Here is a 19910-nt window from a genome sequence, read left to right on the forward strand (position 1 = left end):
CAGCTGTCCCCCATAAGCACCCTGATTCTTCCTGCCCCAGCTGGCTGAGACCTCTTGTAATATCATTTCATTAAGCTCATTATCATCTCCAGGAGATGGTGCCCTTCCACCTCTGCCCAACAGCAAGGTGTATCTAGACCACCACTGCTTTTAACTCCTCTCACTGCAACACACTTGCTGAAAACAACACACTACCTACTCCTTAAGGACTGAAGATGATAATAAACGCCTCCAAGTTCTCTTCAATTCCCAACTGAATACTGTTAAATATATATCTCTTTTTTTCCCTGCCACATACAGCTTCCCTAATGTACATATAGATGTGGATAGAAACAATACCTCTTATTAAAAAAGCCACCAGATGCATAGTAAATGGAGTCAGAGAGCACAGACCAGAGGTAACACCAGAAATAGTGCACAAAGTTTCTGGTCAGAAGGATCCAGGCTTACCTCGCTACTGAGGCTGCAGGACACAGGAGCGCAGCGTAGGGACCTCGATCCGTAGAAGAAAGCATGGTCCATCACGCCTTCCTTCTTGCTTCAGCATGTGGCTAAAAGCACACCTACTAGCTCTCTCCGCCTAAAAAGCTAGCTGGTGCTGAGGCGACAGCTCCTCTGCAGTCCCACGCAGCTCAACGGCCCGCCTGAAAGAGCCATTTTGATTCGCTTTCTCCGGGACTTACCCCTAACCCGAGCTGCCTGCGCTCACAGCCAGCGCCAGCTCCCTGCGGGGTGCCACCCCAGCTGAGGGGAACGACGTTGCCGCCGGCCCGACCCCCGCTCCCCCTCCCTCACTCGTGGGGCGGCAGCTCCGCGGGGACCGCGCGGCGGCCGGCACGCGCCCTCCGCGAGGGCGGCCCCTCACGGCAGCGCCTCCATTTTCTCCTCGACGGCCCAAAAGCTGAAACCTGCGGCTCCACGTCCCCCTCCTCCCCGACCTCCGGGCTGCGGTCCCCAGCTCTCTCCCCAGCCGCCCACCCCCGGGGGGAGGGAGGAGGACCGCGGCTTACCGCAGCCGGCGGGGTACACCCGCGTACCGGCCCGCGCGGGGGCAGCCCTGAGGGGAGCGAGCGCGCGCACGCCCCGCGCGCCGCAGCGCCCCCTGCCCACGTGCCAGAGGGCGGCCCCGCCCCTCCCGCGGCGGTCACGCGGCGCCCGCGCCCCACCCCGCCGCGTGCGAGTGCCCTATCGCCGACATGTCGGGCTGCACTGGGCGGGCGGGAGCACTGACCTTTCCGGGGGGGCGAGCCAGCCCGTCCCCGCGGACCCCGCTTACCTGGTGCAGCCCAAGGCGCCAGCCTGCGTGGCGTGCAAAGAAAGAAAGAGGAGACACCGGTTCTGCTTTGCAAAATTTTATTAGCAAATCAGAATAAGAAATATATTTTTGTATTATTGCGGCTGTACTATTTCCAGGTGCATAAAAATCAGTATTTCTCTTAATAAAAATATAGGTGCACAGATTGAAAAACATCGCTGCTAAAATAGCAATAAAAATAGACTTATTTTAATAAAAATTACTTGCTTTTTTCCAGTCACTTCACTATCTCTGGGTTCCTTACCGCTCAAAAATTATACACAGAAAATAGTTTTCCTCCCCACCAACGTCAATTCTGTTAACAAAACCTGTTCCACTGCAGTGTACCACATCTCCCCTCCCACCCCCCCCCCCCCTTCCCTTCCATTCTGCCTTTGGTTTTTTTCTCCTCAGTAAAAGGAACCTCGAGGTTGTTCCACAAAAAACACCAAGGGTAGAGAATGAAATGAGCCCCTGCACTGAGAAGGTGTCCTTGCGTGCTGTAAACAGAGTTTAATTAGACTATGCCTCCCTGAAGCGGGGCTGAATTTCCACCTCGATGGAATAGATAGGGTGATAAATAGAGGGAACACCACAGGTGATAAAACACTGTAAAACTTGCTAATAAGTCACAACCATTAGTCCTGAGAACAAGAGGTTATACACTCAGAGCGTGCTCCTATCCGGAACAGTCAGGGAATAGCGGGGCTTGACAGGAGTGCTGCTTGTTGCAGTTTCTGTGCAAGGAATGCTCGCCAGCCGCGTGAAGCTACACAACGCCCGAGCGCCGCCGAGAAAGGCCAGCCCGGCTGCTCTCCTGTGACTAAGCCAGCACTCCTGTCCTTAGCTGACCTGGGCAAAAAGATGACTGAAGACCAAACACCATGAGCTGTCTGCAATGTCTTTGTTCAAACACCTCCTTACATCTTTTATTAATGTAGAGTTAATAAGCTGGAGCTTACGGCTTCGCACTCCTCTGTCAGCATTCCTACCACACCCCGTCTTGCTCAGCAGTTGCTAGGATTTTACGTACAAAGAACAACCTCATCCCTATGAGAGCACAATTCTGATGCAACAACCCAACAGTTATTTTAACCAGGGCTTAATTTTCAGAAGTGCAATTTATGTACACATCCCATGATCTCTAATTTGGAAACTGACGGTGTTCTGAAACTCTGGGAATTCAGAAAAGTACCACTGGCTCAGAGTTTATTTGCTTTTCCATAGCCCAGGGAATGAACTAATGGTAACGCATGGGACAGGGGAAGCAGGAACCAACATTTGGTAGGTAAACTGGGCAGCTTTTTATGCAAATATATATATTTTTAGTGTTCTATTTATGAAAGATTCCCTACAGACACTAAAACAATAGTCTATCCCATTACTGCTCCCTCTGAATATAAACATTACTAAAGCGCTTTTTGAAGATTCTACCTCAACAATTACACAGAAAGCTCAGAAATACACCTTGTAATTGAATGTGAAGAAAAGCCTATGCCCTGCTTCTTATCCCTTGACCAGGCACACCTCACAGGCTATGGCAACACAAGATATGAAATAAAAAGAAATTAGATACAGTATCAAAATGCAGTGCCATATTTCCTAAAATATTAATTCTTCTGCTTCCACAATTCCTATACCTACATTCTCCTTCCCTTCTTTCAACCTTCCTAGTCCAGGTTCACCTCCATTCCCATATCTCATACTCATTCCTCTCCACTGTTTTTTTTTTCCCCCACACTATCTCCTCCATTTTATGTTTCTTCCCTCAAATCCTACTTTCTGCCTCTCTCCTCCAATGCTTCTTATACATTTCCTTCCTTTCATAGAAATACTTTCTCATCAACTGCATTTTAGTCTCTGCCTAAGCAAGGATACTAAGCTACAAATAAAAGTATTTTTATTTCTTTCTTAGAAACTGGAAGCCAGGCCAAATTAACCTGATATTAGTTTTCAACACCAGTTCACATCTTCAGCTCTAAACCCTCAGCGTAGAAGTGACAACCATAAAGTCAAAAACCCCCAGTTTCCTTGTCAATCCATAGTTGTTTCTATAGTAGCCTTGCTTTCTGATTTTTAATTTATTAAATGGTAAAACAAATATAAACTTCTAACAACTAGTATATTCAGTGAAAAAAAATAACCTAGTGAATGCACATTATTTGGTACCAATTGAACAATACTGGCTTAGAAACTAATATAGTTAAAATGATGCAACTTCCTAGCACAAAGACGTTACATCAATATCAAAGTGCTTACTTCAATTTTGGATACAACCCCCTGAATACAACACAGATGTCTGCAGTTTTCGGTACATGTAAACAGCACCTATACAAATAGGTGTTAATGAATCTCCAATTTGCTGACAATAAATTAAAACAATAACAAAGGCTAATAAAGACTATTTCTTCATATACTTTGTATTTTTAAGTGCTCTGTTTTGGTGACACATGCTGCCGTCATTCCGTAAAAATGTTGTATTTGGGTACATGTAAGTCACTACAGAATTTTTTCTCTTTTTCATCTAAAACTTGCCCTGGCCTATCTCATCCTCTCAGTGGTCAGAAGCAGTTGTACTCAAATTGACATCGGCAGTTGTGTTAAGTCTTCAGCCAGAGACGATGGCCAGAGCACAATTCTTATTGCAGTACAGAACTGGTTACTTCTAGGTGCATGAAATCATGGTTATGATATGTAATGGCACTATGATTTTTTCTTCAGTGACAGTAATAACGGAGTACTGCACACAGCTAACAAAACCTGTCAGATATCTGCCATCAAATGTTTATGCTATTAACAAATATCAAAACTGTATTAAAATTTTCCCTTAAGACTCATTAACAATTTCCCTGATTGAACTAATAATGCACACAGTCTTTATCATTGTGCGGAATGTCAGTTATTCTGCAGTAAAAGCACATCAGCAGAAACCCTGTGTCCTGAGTGCAGCTGGTATCACAAATCGGTTGAAGTACCACTGAAACGCTCAACATATAAAAGCACTCCAATCAGTGCTTGTACTGCACCGTTCCCCTGGGAATCTGGATCCCCAGTTCTCTAAAATGCTCAGTGGGCATGTAATAGCATCATCCAGCTGTTGGTGTAGTTTGGGAAGTGAGAAGCATCATACCAAGGATTTAGACAAGAAGTCAAGGTCTGCTGTCAGGGCTGCTTTTTTCGTCGAGGATGAAAGTTGCCTCTGTCTCCTGCCCATGGAATTCTCATTACATTATGATATGCTGCTTCTCCTCTGATGAGTGGCTTTTCTTTGTGAAAGATCCTCACTGTCACTTTCACAGTTTCTCTGAAATGGAAAGGCCACAATGTTTCAGTCACGCAAATGAGATACCATGCTCCTAAGCACGATGTTCTAATATCATTAGTGCATATTGAGAAAAGTAGAACTAACAGAAACCTCACAGAGTTTCCTTCCCGAAGGTCACACGCACTGCAGGGCTCCCCCACCCTCCATCTTGTGCTGGGCACAAGAGCAGCAGCGCAGACTCTCTCTGTGACGGCCCATTTCTCAGTCAGACAGCACAGTCAGTGCTATGGTATCCAAACATCATCTGCAGCCTCCATGCTGCTCCTTTAAAGAATAAATGTGGCTAGCACCTAAAGGGTTTATAGAGTCAACAGCTCCCCTTGCCCAACATTTCTGTCACAGTAACACAACTTACAGCAGCATTAAAGACACACAAGGGATGCCACGGTTCCGCCTGTTTTCCCACTCAAAACCATTGCCACCCTGTTGGGCTGTGCATCCATACAGGGACAGCCAAAATCACTGCGCAGTAAAATTGGTCTTTCTCTTCTTCCTGTTTGAGGAATGTACCTACCAAACTTTCATCTTCTATTAGGACCTTTTTCACCAGCGACCGAGATAAGTGGTTGCACAATGAGACAATACAGTAAGAAAGCTATGGAGAGAGGGAAGAATGAGTATTTGACCACACATATGCAGTGCAGACATATCCAAACACATTTCATTTATCTACTGCACATTACAATTTTACATTCAAGCTTTCTTGCCCTCTGATCCCATCAGGCTTGGGAAGCCTTACATGACAAGGATTAAAGTCTCGCTGTCATACCTTCCATCGCCTTCTAGCATATTGCCTTTTGAAGTTTTCCATGTTAACAACAGATGCTTGCCGAACCAAAGCCTGTCGCTTGTCCACTGGCTGGAAGATAAGAGAGCAATTTTATTGCTTGGCTCCCTTTGGTACATAAAATAAATAAGTTTCTTCATGTGCTTTGGAGCTGGCTGAAAAGAACGCTCTCTGGGGAAGCTGTGGGTTCATACAAGTAAAAGCAGAAGAAAAGTAATTAAATCTATCCCACCCTATGCCTGGACAGGAACCCTTTGATCTTAAACAAAATAAAAAGATGAGCATACAGTCAGTGGTCACATGTGACCCTGTGCACAAAGTTGTTCAGAGAAGTTCCACAGCTGCCCCTGTCCAGCCACTCAAACTGGCACAAAAGGTGCATCACATGGCTCGGACTTTGCTCCAGCCTCCACTTCTGCCTTCTGCTTCATAATCCACACAGAAGGCAGTGAAAAAGTCTGGGAACAGCTTTTCTAGCCAAAGGACAGCATGAAGGGCAACAAAACAGAAGAGAGAGGTAACTAAGGGGATGCTAGAGTGTACTGAGGCAATGCTTGCATTTTGTAAAGTTGCTAAGGTGCTTCTCGGTCCACACCTGCACCATCTCCATTTTCTCTGGATTGAGTTCATATCAGCTGGCCTTTATTCATGTCTCCGAAAGGCATTGGGATAGCAACAAAGAGGTTCCACAGAGGCCTGACAGAAAGGAGATGGAGCTGTTGTCAGCGCATCAACGGCACTGCAGCACACTGCTGCTCAGGGGATTTGCACATGCTTGCTAGAAAGCATGACAGAATAAGACTAAACCCAGCATCATCACACCATTTGGTCCCGTGCTACCTTCTAAATTTTCAGATAAAAGCTTTCACATTTTGCCCTTTACAAGGATATTTTAAAACCAAAGATACATTAAGGCCCGTTGCTAACTTCTAGCATGTGACTCTTCATCTTATTCTAGTGCATTTTTCCTGAATTGTGCTTTTGCAGGTTTTTCTTTTACCAGGCTGATTTAAACATCATAGGTAAGCTTGAGGCAGTCATTTCAAATCTGAAGATGGAGAATATGTGAATTCACGTGACTGTAAAATATGGAATAACTTCAGAGAGCACTAGCTATACTCTACCCAAATATTAAACCGCCACCAGAGAGTAGAGACCTTTTCCTGTCTCTCACAAAGCTGGTTGATAAAACCCTGCCTGCTTACCAAAATCTTGGGAAGGTTCAGGTAACCTACCACTGTGAGTAAGTCTGAGAATGACAGATCTCAAGCAAAATTAGAAGGTGACCCAAGGAAATTAAATCCATGACCAGCTTTGGTCAACACTGGACTCGCCAGGAACCACAGACCAGCTGAGTTCGGAAGGGGCCTCTGCAGATCATCTAGTCTAAGCCCCTGCTCAGGGCAGGGGGAGCTACTGCAGCTTGCCCAGGACCACATCCCACTTGGGTTTCAGAGGACGGAGACTCCACAACCCCTCTGGGTAACATGTTCCAGTGTTTTGACTGTTCCTTTAGTAAAAAAGTTTGGGTTTTTTCTTTAATGTTTAAATGGAATTTCTTTATTTCAATTTGTGCCCATTGCCTCTTGCCCTGTCACTGGATGCCACTGATGAGGGCCTGGCTTTGTTTTCTTTACTCCATTCTACCACGTATTTATACAGATTCAAGATTGCCCCCTTGAGCCTTCTCATTTTGACACTAAAGAATCCCAGCTCTCTTGGCCTCTCCTCCTTTGACAGACAATCCAATCCCTTAATCATTTTCACAGCATCCCATCAAACTCATATCAGTATGTTTTGTTGACATCACCATAATAAAATGAGGGAAAGTTAGTTGTCATTTAGTATTAGTGATGAGGATACGTGCTATAGCATATCTGAAAAAACTCAGGCTTTGTCCTTTAGCCATGCCCAGAGCATGACAGCAAAAGACATCAATACTCTGGCAATAAATATATGGGGAAAGGATTGCAATACCTATGGAGAAAAAGGAATAAAAAACCCAAACATACATACATACATATATATATATATATATCTTGATATCAGAATTCAGACATGTGCCTAAAATATTTGGATGCCAATCTGGTGTTAAGGAACAGATGTTCTGCAAACCCTGACACAGTCCGTCTGAAAATGAAGCACCTTTGAATCCCAAAACCACATCAAAATTTGAATAGACCAGAAAACTGTTTCTGACAGATTGAGAAGAGAAAAAAAAGTTCAAAACCAGATCTGGTAAAAGTGAAAAGAGAGAGGGCGGGAATCAACCCTTGAAAGATTATGGAGTTTATGGAGTATCAACCATTTCAGCAGTTCTGATCTGCATATGTAGGAGGTGGATAACCCAGAAATATTTACACTGAACTGGAATTCAATTATCAAGCCAGACACCTGAAGAAGCAAGAGTACCAAAGGAGAATGGAAGACACATCAGTGAAGATCTAAACTTTTTTTTTTTTTTTCAGCAACATCATTTGTAAAGTTTATAAAACAACAAACTTACTTTTCTCATCAAACGCTACAGGTATAGCATTTGTGCAGATATCTCAGCAGTAATTCAAGGAGCCAAGCTATCAGCTAGGCCTCTTTCTCATTTAGATGTACCATTTGCATACAACAGAAATGGGACATTTAAGCAGTAAATATAATTTCCGCATGCTGCAAATGGCTAGCATAGTGCAACAAAACACTGACTAGAAATCAATTTGAAGTGGAAAAAATGTCACTGGCTAAATGTCAGCTATACAATCATCATGAAAAATTTCTAAGTGCCCTTTCAGCAGTAGAACCATGAATCAAAATAGCTCACTTCACAGTACTCCAAGTAATAACTGCCTCTCAATTTCTAAATAGCCTGCAAACCAGTGACCTTGTCATTTTCTCAATCATCAAAGTATCTTCTCAAAAGCAGTATGTCAGTGACCTCCTTCAGCTCAGAGAGCACTAGCCTCAAGGACTGAGTCACAACAATATTAACCTCATCCAAACATGCTCAGGAACAGAGTGGCCTGATTTAACATTCCTTCTCATCATGCCAGTGCATTTGTTCATAAAGAAAATCTGTATGAACAAAGAACATGAGATCACGGCTGGGGAAAGGCAGACTCTCTTTCTTGCAAGTCCTTTCTAAAGGCACATATTAACTATCAATAGGCTTTAAGTTACTTTTAAGAATTAAAACCTCCCTCAAACAAAAATTCGGTTCCCCTAGACAGTATCGTGGGTATTCCAGCTCAAAGGAACCTACAGAAGTAACGACTGAAGCGTTCTGCAAGAATAAAACATGGACATAAGTAATATTCTCAATACTATTTGTCACAGTTGAGCCCAATTCTCACCAACCACCAACACCAGCTTGTTAGGGACATCTGGCTATCTACAGGACTTCAGAGCTTTTGAAATCCTTACATCTTGTGCAAAGAAAGATGCCACAGATAGCACATCCAGTTTCCATCCTCCACCAAGTACATTTGCAGGAATAACAATACCTCTATTGAATAACTGTTTTCAGAACTCTGAATTTTCACCAGCCTCTGCACGCCTTTACGAGGACATAGTAGTGATGGGTCCATGGTACTCTACACAAGTGGGATAAGAGTATGCTTTTATCTTTTCATCTCAAAGTAGGAACCATTATTCTTAATAATGCTATGAACAACAACATACAATTTAGTTACGCCATTCGCTTCTCTAGAAAAGGAGGAGGGAGGATGGGCAGTGAAAGACATACTCTAATATATAAAAAAAGATTCACTCCAGATGGACTTGAGCAGTGATGCAGGGATACATGGCTTCCATCTCACTGTTTCCTGTAGCTGCGTAACAGCTCCCTTGCAGCAAATTCATACAGTTAAGCAAAGGGGCTGTAAATTAGCTGCAGAACCTAGGCTGGTAACTCTTCCCAACAGAAGCTTGAAATCTCTTTTTCAGTCCCTAACTAGACAACCAGAGAACAATTGCATCCTGCATAAATAACTATTTATTGTGTCCAAAACCAAGATGGGTACACCTGTACGTATTAATACATTATAATCAAGTGACTCCTTTGAAATATAAGACAGCAGGGCATGATTCAAATTTGGGCCAACTTTTCTTTTACTTTCTAAAACTTAAGAAAAAAAAAATTTTCACACCAAGAACCATGGATTCAAACTCCACACCACAGATTAAATTAGTTGCAGCTTTGTCATCTTCTTTACTGTAGAAAGCAAACCAGAGGTCTACATTATCATTTATCACTCACAAATTAATATTTGCACTGTAAAATTACGTATGTAGTTGTCTGATCAGCTCATTACATGCTCGCAATTTTGTCTTTTGAACAAGATTTCATTGGTATAGAACATGAAATTTAGTTGAATTTTAAACTAAAGGATTAATCAACAGCTAACACCTTGGATGGTAAAAGATTTCACCCTGCATAACAGGCCTAAGATATAGTCTTAACTTTTTTTCATCAGCAGCTATTTCACAGAGAGTTTCCACAGTACTAGCTAAATCTTAAATTACTACACCATTTACTTTGTTTTACGGGACAGACTTAACCTTTGCAAATATTTCTCTCATATGGTCTATAGAACTGCCTGCTGGAGGTCTACACGACTGTTTCCTTCATCCAACCAAAGATGCTATCATGAGATTTTTATTAGTTTTCAGGCACTCAGATTCTACTAAGACTGACTTACTCTTTATTCCAAGTCAATTACTTAGTAATGTTCAGGAGCTATAATACATGAAGTATTATGATATAGGCAACGCAAAAGGCTGTAGGGTTAGATGTGTCCATACCACTGTGATAATCTAGTTCCTGTAAATTCAGACACCAAACATGGAAAAAAAAAACTTCATCACTACAAACCACTGGCAGTTTATGGTTTTGGTCAGCAACTTGTGCAATATGTTAGAATTTCTATTTTAATTCTAGGTGATGTTTTTGTGTAGAATCTATGCACTGAAAACTTTAAACTGCTTTACGTTGAAACACGTAGCAAACCCTGCACCTAACCTGATCTATAACATTACTGATTTGATTCTGCTACATCAAGATTCAACCCTGCAAGGAACTCTTCACAGCGAGATCTGTTTAACAGCTCCATTACTGATTCATTAATATCTTTGTTGAAAACAGAGTCAAAGTTTCCATTCACACAGGCTTCATTTTCCAGTTGAAAACTACTCATTAAATCCTGTATCCACTTGAGTTCCTCAGAAAGTTCCCGACTGAGAGATTCATACTGATTCTGCAGATCAGCGTATTTCCCGGTTATGCCTGTGAGACTGGCGCCTACAGTCTTGATATCATCTTGTAGATTTCTTTTCAGGGATTCAATTTTGCGGTATTCATACTTCAGCTGAGACAGCTTGTGCCTCACGCTTTCGTTCTCTTCTTTATACCAAGCTTCTTTCTCATTATAAATGGAAACCAGAGCTTCAATGTCCTCCTGCAAGGAATCGTGGGATGCAGCCAAAGTGCCGAAACCCTGTTCCGTAAGTGAAATGTCTTCTACTACCCGGGCAAAGCGCTCAAAGTTGATGTAGGTGTTGTTGGGAGGCATACTCGAATGGCACTTTATGGTGTACTCTCTCAGGCGTTTTGTCTTCAACTGTGTGTTCTCGACCTTCTTGTTTTCTTGGACTTTTGTGTCTTCTTTCAGCTGGTGAGTCGTCAGACAGAGGAACCAATATTACTCAACGTTTAAAAGACAGTGCAGTAATTCAAAAATTCTACACAAAGGATACAGCCTGAACATCAACAATGCGGGGAGATTCTTTGCTCTCACAATTTTCCTTCATGCATTTGATTAAAATTAAAAAAACAACAAACACACAAACCCAAAACCACATGTGACAAGTGATGTGCATTCATTCCATCGTGATAAGTGTAAATAACAGGTTGCAATTTGTTTTCACGTTAATTTTTAGCAGTTAACAGTCACAAAGCTACCAATATTTGTAAGAAGAAAAATATCAATCCTGAAAACACTCCAGTTAATGTTTTGTGCAATGCAAAGCAAAACCTGAATTTCATCCTCATTAGTCATGCTGAGATTACCTAACTCTATTTTCAAGAGACTTATCCACAAAAGCAAGCAATGATGTTTATGATGAAAGTTTATGATGAAAAAACACATACAGACACACAAATGTAAGACAATCAGCACACTTGGTACAGTAGTTATATCTTGAATCATTTGCAGAAATCCAAGGACTTAGTCAGACCCAACCAATTTCTTCCCAGTTCATCTCTGAGACACCTAAGGTCTCTAAGTACTTAGAGGTCAGTTTTCCATTTAACACACCAACAGGAGCAAGAATATCACCTCTGCTTTGCTCATGTTAAAAAATTTCTCTTTATTCAGTCTTACCGTTATCCATGGATGAGACAGAGCTTCTTGAATGGTAAGCCGTTTCCTAAAAAATACCATCACAAGGAAAAAAAAAAAAAAACTGTCTTGAATGAGAAATATCTGGCACACAAGTCCATTGACCTGCACTTCTCCCAGGCTTCATATGAAGGACTTCTCAAGATAATGACAGGACTAACTCTCAGATTTCAGGGTTATGTTTCTCCATAAGGCATACTGCTTGTGTGTAGTTTAGTAATTGTCCTAAGTTTCAGAAAGGAGCTGTGCTCACTCCACACAATTTTAATTCTTACTTGCTCAAAACCTACCTGCACTTTTGTGTACCCTTCCATAAAAAGTGACAAAATATTACTTTGTTTGTTCATCCTACATGCTTAGAAAATAAATTCCTTCCATACACCTTTAAAACGACTATGTCTGAATCAATGTATACAACATCAACTATGTCAAAACTGTCCCCCAGAACACAGTATTACATCACTGCAGAGGCTACCGTTTCCTGAAAGCAACATTTCTAAGCATAATACTTCAAAACTAATCAAACTTGATCAATCTGAACTTTCTCCTGCATTGTGGCAGTTTGGTTAACAGCACATTAAGAGCACTGAGGATCAAACGTAGAAACACAGCCTTGCACAGGGTCTGCCTCTATCCATGGAACAAATATCAGTATCACTGACGTGTCCCTTCTTAAAAGGAGGCTGCTAGACCTGTGAAAACCTCTTGGCAAGCCCCCACCTACCCTAGACTATTCTGGATTTGCAGAAATCTTGGCCGAACAGCTTGCCTCTTTCTCTCTAATACCTGCTTTCTCCCTAATGAAGCCAATAGAAAGCCTGACTTCACTCAAGGACAAAGAGGGTTATGAGGAATGAGATGATATTTCTACATGCACTTTATTAAAAGCAAGAAAAACTAAAAAAGGGTCTGCGGTTCCTATAAACTGGGCATAAAGATATCACACAAATTCTAGGCGATTGCAACAGATGCAGTGAGACTTAAGGAACAATTCCACTGTGAGCACATGTGAAGATTTTTCTGCCCTTGCACTGCTGGGAGCATATTCTGTGATATTGTCACCTCCTTGCAACTAGTTCATAATAGGCTGAAATATTGGAGTGGTAGTTATCCTGAACTAGAGATTTTGCTCACCATTTTCAGCGCTTCACTTACTCCCTACTGCACTGGCTTGACTCAGGTGAGAATTCAGTCCTGAAAGTGAAATTTAACTGAGGACATTTCATTCCTTTTCTTAGAATTTCTGGGTGCAGCGATTAACTAGGGGCACGGCAGCATCCTCCTGTCTTGCTCCTGAAGGGCAAGACACACTGCAGGGAAAGCTTTGCAGATTACGCTTCAGGCTACATTTCATCAGATTTATCTTAGAGACAGATGGATCTTTCTGAATTTTTACTTACCGTGTATCTTTCACCAGGAGTTTCTGAATAAAATCTTTTGCCAGATTACTAGTACTGCTGAAAAATTCTTCATCAAATTCATAATTCACAGCTGTGATGTTGGCAAGTGTTTCCTGTTTAGTTTCTCCAAGGAAAGGTGATGCACCACTAAGCCTAGATAAGCCAGAAAGAAGAATCAGTTGGAAAAGTAACAGCAGAGGTCCCCTAATGAAAATACAGTGACTGCGTAATATACTCTCAGGACATTTGCTGATCTCGTGTTGTAGCAGCATGCCACATGGGAAATAACAGGTCTGGCTTTCGCTCACTACATTTGTGGTTATGAGTCAGACTCATCTTGAAAGTCTCTAATGCAGCATTAATGTGTGCACACAGGTAGAAATGCACAGATTGTCCTCTCCTAGGTGTCTCACTGAAGTCATTGCTAACCAAACTGGAAAAATCCTCAGCTGAGGAGAGTCTCTATCCTTGTGAACCCACAAACACTACCAGGCAGAAGCTTCTAGCAGCTTCACGCAGATAAAGTAGTATTTCTGTAGATTTTCTTTGGGTAGGAAAAGCCCTGCCCCAGCTGCTTTTCTGTCTGCAGAGATACTGACAAGTTCCCTGCACAGTGGGTTCAGCCAAGAGACCTTTCTCAGCTGGAACCAAAATACAATGTGTGATCAGAAGTCAGGTGCGTGGCCTTGCCTAGGGGACAACTCCGCCAGGGAGGTAGGGCCATGCTGCTCATTAAAAGGAATCCACAAACAAAAGGTCTTTGGCTTCAGTAAAATCCAACTGTTTCTGAACAATGCAATATTTCATTCTGTTGGCACTCTGCTCCAACTGCAAGGATATAATGGAGACATCATCATAATAAAACGCCATTCAGCAATCTTTACTTAGACAGAAAAAGCTTTCATCCTGCTTTGTCTCTCTCTCAGCTGTGACTGATGACCTTCATCTCTGATGAATATTTACCTCTGCTCCATAAAACTCAAGTGTCAGAACAGATTCACTGCAAACTCCTCCTGCCTTGCTTTCACTCCCCGCCCCTTCCTCTCACCCCCAATCCATAAGGATGCTGACTTGCAAAAGTCTGGTTTACAGGAAATGTTATTTATGCCAAGAAAATCCATCTCATCCCTTTTTAAAAATCTTCTAAGCTATTATTAAGCTTATCTAGTATGTCTAGCTTTGATAGTATAGTTTCAAGATGCAGCAGACTCAAAACAGGACTGCAGCAAACTCCTGGGATCTAAATGGGAATTTGGGTGTAGACAGAAAGTTAGATGGGACCACGTGGGCATTCGGCCCAGTCCCCAGCTACCATATGTGGTTTTATCCACAGAATAAAAATCTGAGTGCATAAAGTGTTTCCTCTCCCTCTGCAATCATACAATAACACCAGAGCACCTGACACAGGAAGGCAGCACAAGTGAGGTCCTGCAGTTGTCTTTGATGCAGCAAATTTCAGCCCGTAAACCACAGTCAATCTCACTTCGTAACAGGTTTTACATATTCCCTCTTAAGTTTTTCTTCCGTTTCTGTTAGCCACAAAGAAGGCTACAAGCCAGGCACGTCACCAGAGGCTATGGGCGTTGTTCCAAAACTAAATCTTGGAAACCTGCCCTAGAGCCTTGGTTTCTTTTCCCTTTCCCAAAACCATGCCATGAAGCAGCTGTAATTCCACTTTCTGGCCCTTTGCTGGAAGTCAAAGCCTGCAGTGCTCTATTCACCTCAAACATTTTTTTTCTCTTTGGGACTCAGTTTTGAGGTCTCGGAAGTGGCAGGATTCTCAAATTTTAACACCTAAAGCAAATGACTTTTGTTATATCCTGAGTCAGTGCCTGTAGACATCTAACAGCAGACCTCAGTAACAAAGGCTTCACCCTTACAACCAAGTGATTTGCTCCACTGCTTGCTGAATTAAGGACTTGTAGGCATTTTGCTCTCTGCACCTTACGAGGGCATCCATGTTTGCTAAAACAGGCAGTATTAGCATTAAACACACTCCATTTATTCAGAATTTTTCAGAACAAAAGGCTTTAAAATTAACAGGCAAGACTAGTTAAAGGCATACAGTTTTCTAGTACATAGCATATCACGCAAGCTGACCCCACCCATCCTAAAAAGCATGCTCTTCTTTTCTGATAAGTTGTAGGAAGACAATTTTCAACCTTAACTACTGTGGCAACCATTACTAGCCAAGCAGGTAAAACAGATCTACACTGAATACAGTACAAAAACCTGCTTCATTATTCTGCTCCCAAGATAGAACTCTCAACACAATTAAAAAAAAAATTCTCAAGAGCATCTGGCTGGCTGTGCATCACTGTAATTGCATGGTAAGTATTCCCAACTGCTTACCTTCAACTCTTAAGTTTTCCTCTCATCATTTACGAACACACATAAACAGCAAATTATGAAGTTTAATGTCAAGTATACATGTCACTGAAGACCAGAGTGCTGATAAAAACCGAGGATCTGGACAAAATTTTAAACCCCTTTACCTGGGCCTGGGCTCAACCAGCATCCCTATCTTTTTCTGCACCACTGGACAGAAGGGAAGTTGTTGCACTGAATCAGGTATCTCAGACCACAGGTCTTTTACAGGCCTTGGAGTCTAAGCCTTGGATATAGCCCAAAAGAGGATTTAATTCCACTACGTTTATTTTCTACCCTGAAAAGACAATCTCTCCCCTTCAAGCCTCCATACTTGTATTGAGCCCTGAGCTGTGCAGAGCAAATCCCCTTAATACTAGAGTGCACCCTCTAGGTTTGGCAGCAAGTTAGTCCTCTGAGTGGCATAAGGAACAGCAGAAGCCTGGGGTAGAAATGTTTGGGAGAAGCATTTCCAAGCATGCTGCATCCACCATGAGCTGCTCCTCAGCAATCACAGGAGCTTGATTTCAAGGGAAGCAGTTAGGATCCAAGGATCCCTGACCTCTCCTGTAATTTTCATATCAAACCAGAAGAAAGAATTCTTGAAGCAACAAGCAGTGTCCCTCCGCTGCATGAACCTGTTGTTATACAATCGGTTCCACAAAATGTCAAGCTCCTTCTTAAAACTCTCTCAACTGCTTGTCCCCAGGTTGCTCACAGTACCTCACCTCTTTGAGAGTTTGAGCTTGTCATAATTTCCTACTTATTTATTCATCACCAGTTGACACACTTTTCTTATAAAAAGTATCCCTTTTTTCCCCTTGTGCTTACTGACCGAAGTGATACTCCCAGCCAGCCTTTGCTTTACTGGCTTTAACAAGCCATTTTTTCTCCTGTAAGATGAATTCTTGGTTCCCACGGTCAACTTCTCTGCTCCTACCCCAGCTTAAATTCACTTTTTGAATATGAGTGACCATATTTATACATGGTAATCTAGACTGCTGCCTTTACAAACAAATTAAAACTTCCCTGTCTTCACCTGCAATATCGCACCGTGGAAACAGTACTATTACACTTGCTGTTTCTAGTCTCTCCACACACTGGTAGCTCATAGCCTTTCTCTGAGCAACCAGTACACTTGGGTTTTTCCACCTCTACCACCTGGAGCTGATGAGGGCTGATAGGAAGCAGCAATGCCCAGTGATGATAGAGGTATCTGTTCTTCATCTGTTCAGAATGCCCCTCTTCTTTTACCCCTTATTTTAAACTTGAATAAGCTGCAGGACAACCTTGGCCCACTAGACAAACCACTGCCACCATGTGTGTACTCACAGTATGTAGGTGATGACTCCTATGCTCCTAAAAAACAAAGGAGATTAATTGCAGGGATTCTATGTGACCTGTATTGTTCTTAATGTACACCATACAAAAAAGTCAATAGTAGCTGCCATACAGGCAGCAGAGATATCATGGGTTTAGCTAACTGCTAATATCTCTCAAAGAATGGTGTTTCAGAGAAAAATGTGTATTTTACATATAACTTAAAGTAATGTGGATATTTCAAGTCTCCATGTATTTCTACTTTAGCAAGTGTTTACTACAGTGCACATCAGAAATACAAAGAAATAGAAGCAAGGATGTTTTGTCTGGGGTGACTTCTTTTGCCTGCCCTCTCAGCAGAATCAGATTAGTACACAAGTCTCCTCTGCATGCAGTGCTCTTATAAATAAAGCTGTCACAAGCACTGCAGGAACATGTTTTCTTTTAAGAGTGTTCCTCTGCAGTGGACAGTGGCAAACTGTTAACTCTATAACTGCATCATTCAAGTTATTCATTATAATTTTGCAGAAATTAAATGCCTGTCTTTTAATTAGAAATAATGCATAAAAATTGAAAGACAGAATTAACTACATTTAGGTTTTTTGTTTTGTTTTTAATTTGTTGCAGTAGAATGGATTCTATTCAGAGCAAATTTGGAAAAAGTAATAGTAGATAAACCAAGAAAAAAAAACGAAACAAAACAAACATTAAAAACTTACCACATATCGGCAGCTAGTCCAAGTGGTTCATAGTTTACTATTTCTGGAGCTGTAACAAAAATTTAATCAAACATCAGCAACTGATGGAACAAATTTTTACCAGGCTAAACTGAGTAGCAGGTCAAGAATTACCAAGAAGGAGAAAGGGGGGGTGTGAGAAAAGGAAAGGTAGATATAGGATGCACTGTTTAGTTTTATAGCCCTGATAAGAATTCAAGTTCACAGGTGGCCAGAAGAGATTATGTAGAGTAACTTGGAGCATAATGCAACTCAAGAATAAGGGTGAAGAATATATTATATACTAATTACAGTGCAAGTTATAACCAATAACAAATTATTTCACCCCCCAAGGATACTGTTACCCCTAAGAATCTGCACTTCTGTTTTGTTTCCAACTGGTGCCATTAAAACTAGTTTCTAATGCCCAGTCAGAAACAGCCCTTGGGCAAGAGATTGCAATTACCTGCCAGACTACCTTGCTATCCATGTGAAACCTCATTATCTTTATAAGAAATAACTCCTTGTTGGAAAACATCCCTATATAAGACTGAATACAAGAGAAAAGACCAAGGTGAGGTAATGAGATGAAAAAAGGTGTCTGTAACGATTGTGTTCAACTGCAATATGAACTACAATTCCCCTCCCTGCCCCCAACCCCCTAAAACCAACCCCCAAACCTCTCATGGAATTAGTAGAAAGGAGTAGGACTAACGTAAAATCCAAGCAAAACAGATTAGAATTAGGATCAGTAAGTAATGAAAGGAGAATCACGTGGAAAAATGTAAGGGAAGGTGAGGGGTTTGTACTCAACAGCTGTACAGTGTGAGGCAGTTTTATTTAGAAAACAATGATAGAGATACCCATGTAATTGTGTACCCATGTACTACAATGTAGAAATCTTACTTGCTTGCTTGCCCCAGGTAAGTAAGAAATTGTAATTTATATTTGCAGGGTTTCTCAATCTCAATGCTCAATTTATATCTCTAAATATTTGGCAGCAACCTACTCTCACAGGAGTAGCCCATCTGGTTTATAGAAAGCACCTTTCATCTATTCCAGAAAAATAAAGCTAAACTCTAGATTTAGGTCACCTTGATACAAATGAGAATAAAACTACCTCTTATCCCTCACTTCTTAACTTTGAAAAGATGTCTCAACTTCCTCATGGAACTTGCAATACGAGACAAAGGAATGTGTTGGTCACTCACCTACAAATTCTGGAGTTCCAAAAATGTTTTTAAATTCAACTCCATCCTCTATTTTGTGCGCCAGACCAAAGTCAATGAGTTTGATGTGTGGAATAGGGATATTCTTATCTAGAAGCATAATGTTTTCAGGCTAAAAGTAACAAAAGATAGATCTTTGGTATTATAATATTAGTATCTTGGGAAAGTAACAGAGGTCTCAAGTGCTTTTTATTCCTTCACAAATACAACAAGAAACACATACCTGTACCTCACCATTTACAATTAATTCTTTTGATAAAGAGATGACAACTGTGAAATCTGACATCATTGAATGGACCAGAATGTCATAAAAGCAAAGCAAATCTAGTAAGAGTAATAATTCAATTTCTTGAATTTTATCTCATACAAAATCTGCCTTTATCTTCCTGTTAGCACTCCTAAGCTTATTTTCTTCACGATGGCTACTACCAGAATGAAAACAAGATATCCTTGTTTTCACAATGAGGCAGAAGTTTTCCACCCAGATGCGTGTAGTTCCCTAATCTGACAAAATATACCACTAGATTATCGGCCCAGCAGCTTTGTGATGTAACACAAAGTGGAATCCCAGTTTATCTTGTCCCCTGTTAAAATAGCAGATATATCCCTGGCCCACAGGGCCCCCCGGGAAGATGTCACTCTCTGACCCCATGGATTTGCCTCGGTTACAGTGACTGGTGCCTGTGTAACAGCAGCTAGCAGGTAGCTGAAGCAGTGCAGACACCTGGTGCAGAGACAGGCTGCCATGCCTTGATCCTGACAGAGAACTGCACCACTGAGTATTGTGACAGTAATTTTACTGATCTGTTCCTGGAATTTATACTGGGAAATGTCACTCTTTCTGCCCAGCTGTCCCTATACTGTATTGTAACCCACTGGAAGATGTCTTATTAAATGCTTCTTGAGGGGTTCTAGTCACATCTGAACCTACTTAGGGAAGGGAAATATTCTTCTCTATGAAACTAAATTCACAGCCACAACAAGGCCAGGAAAGATCTGGGATTTACTATCGGAACAATCTAGAAAATGGAAAGAGTTGGGATCAGTGGTCCTAACTAATATATGATAGCAAGCTATTAAAAGAAC

The 19910-nt window shown here is 41.6% G+C and overlaps 1 protein-coding gene across 5 annotated transcripts in view; it reads right to left on the minus strand.

Moving 5' to 3' along the window:
• Positions 1-3810: 3810 nt before the first annotated feature.
• Positions 3811-19910, minus strand: part of DAPK2 (death associated protein kinase 2) — a 53240-nt gene continuing 37140 nt past the window's right edge. For 2 of the 5 annotated variants that reach the window (XM_042804252.1, XM_032990498.2), the window contains 6 exons: positions 18807-18936; positions 17599-17647; positions 16892-16918; positions 13193-13345; positions 11775-11820; positions 7554-11063 (listed from right to left, as the gene is read on the minus strand). In XM_042804252.1, the coding sequence (XP_042660186.1) occupies positions 10428-11063; positions 11775-11820; positions 13193-13345; positions 16892-16918; positions 17599-17647; positions 18807-18936 (1041 nt within the window). In that variant the 3' untranslated portion in view covers positions 7554-10427. The other 3 variants (XM_042804255.1, XM_042804254.1, XM_042804253.1) reach the window with 3 other exon arrangements.

Source organism: Tyto alba, unplaced genomic scaffold (assembly GCF_018691265.1).
Source record: "Tyto alba isolate M040663 unplaced genomic scaffold, T.alba_DEE_v4.0 Super-Scaffold_41, whole genome shotgun sequence".
Lineage (NCBI taxonomy): Eukaryota > Metazoa > Chordata > Aves > Strigiformes > Tytonidae > Tyto > Tyto alba.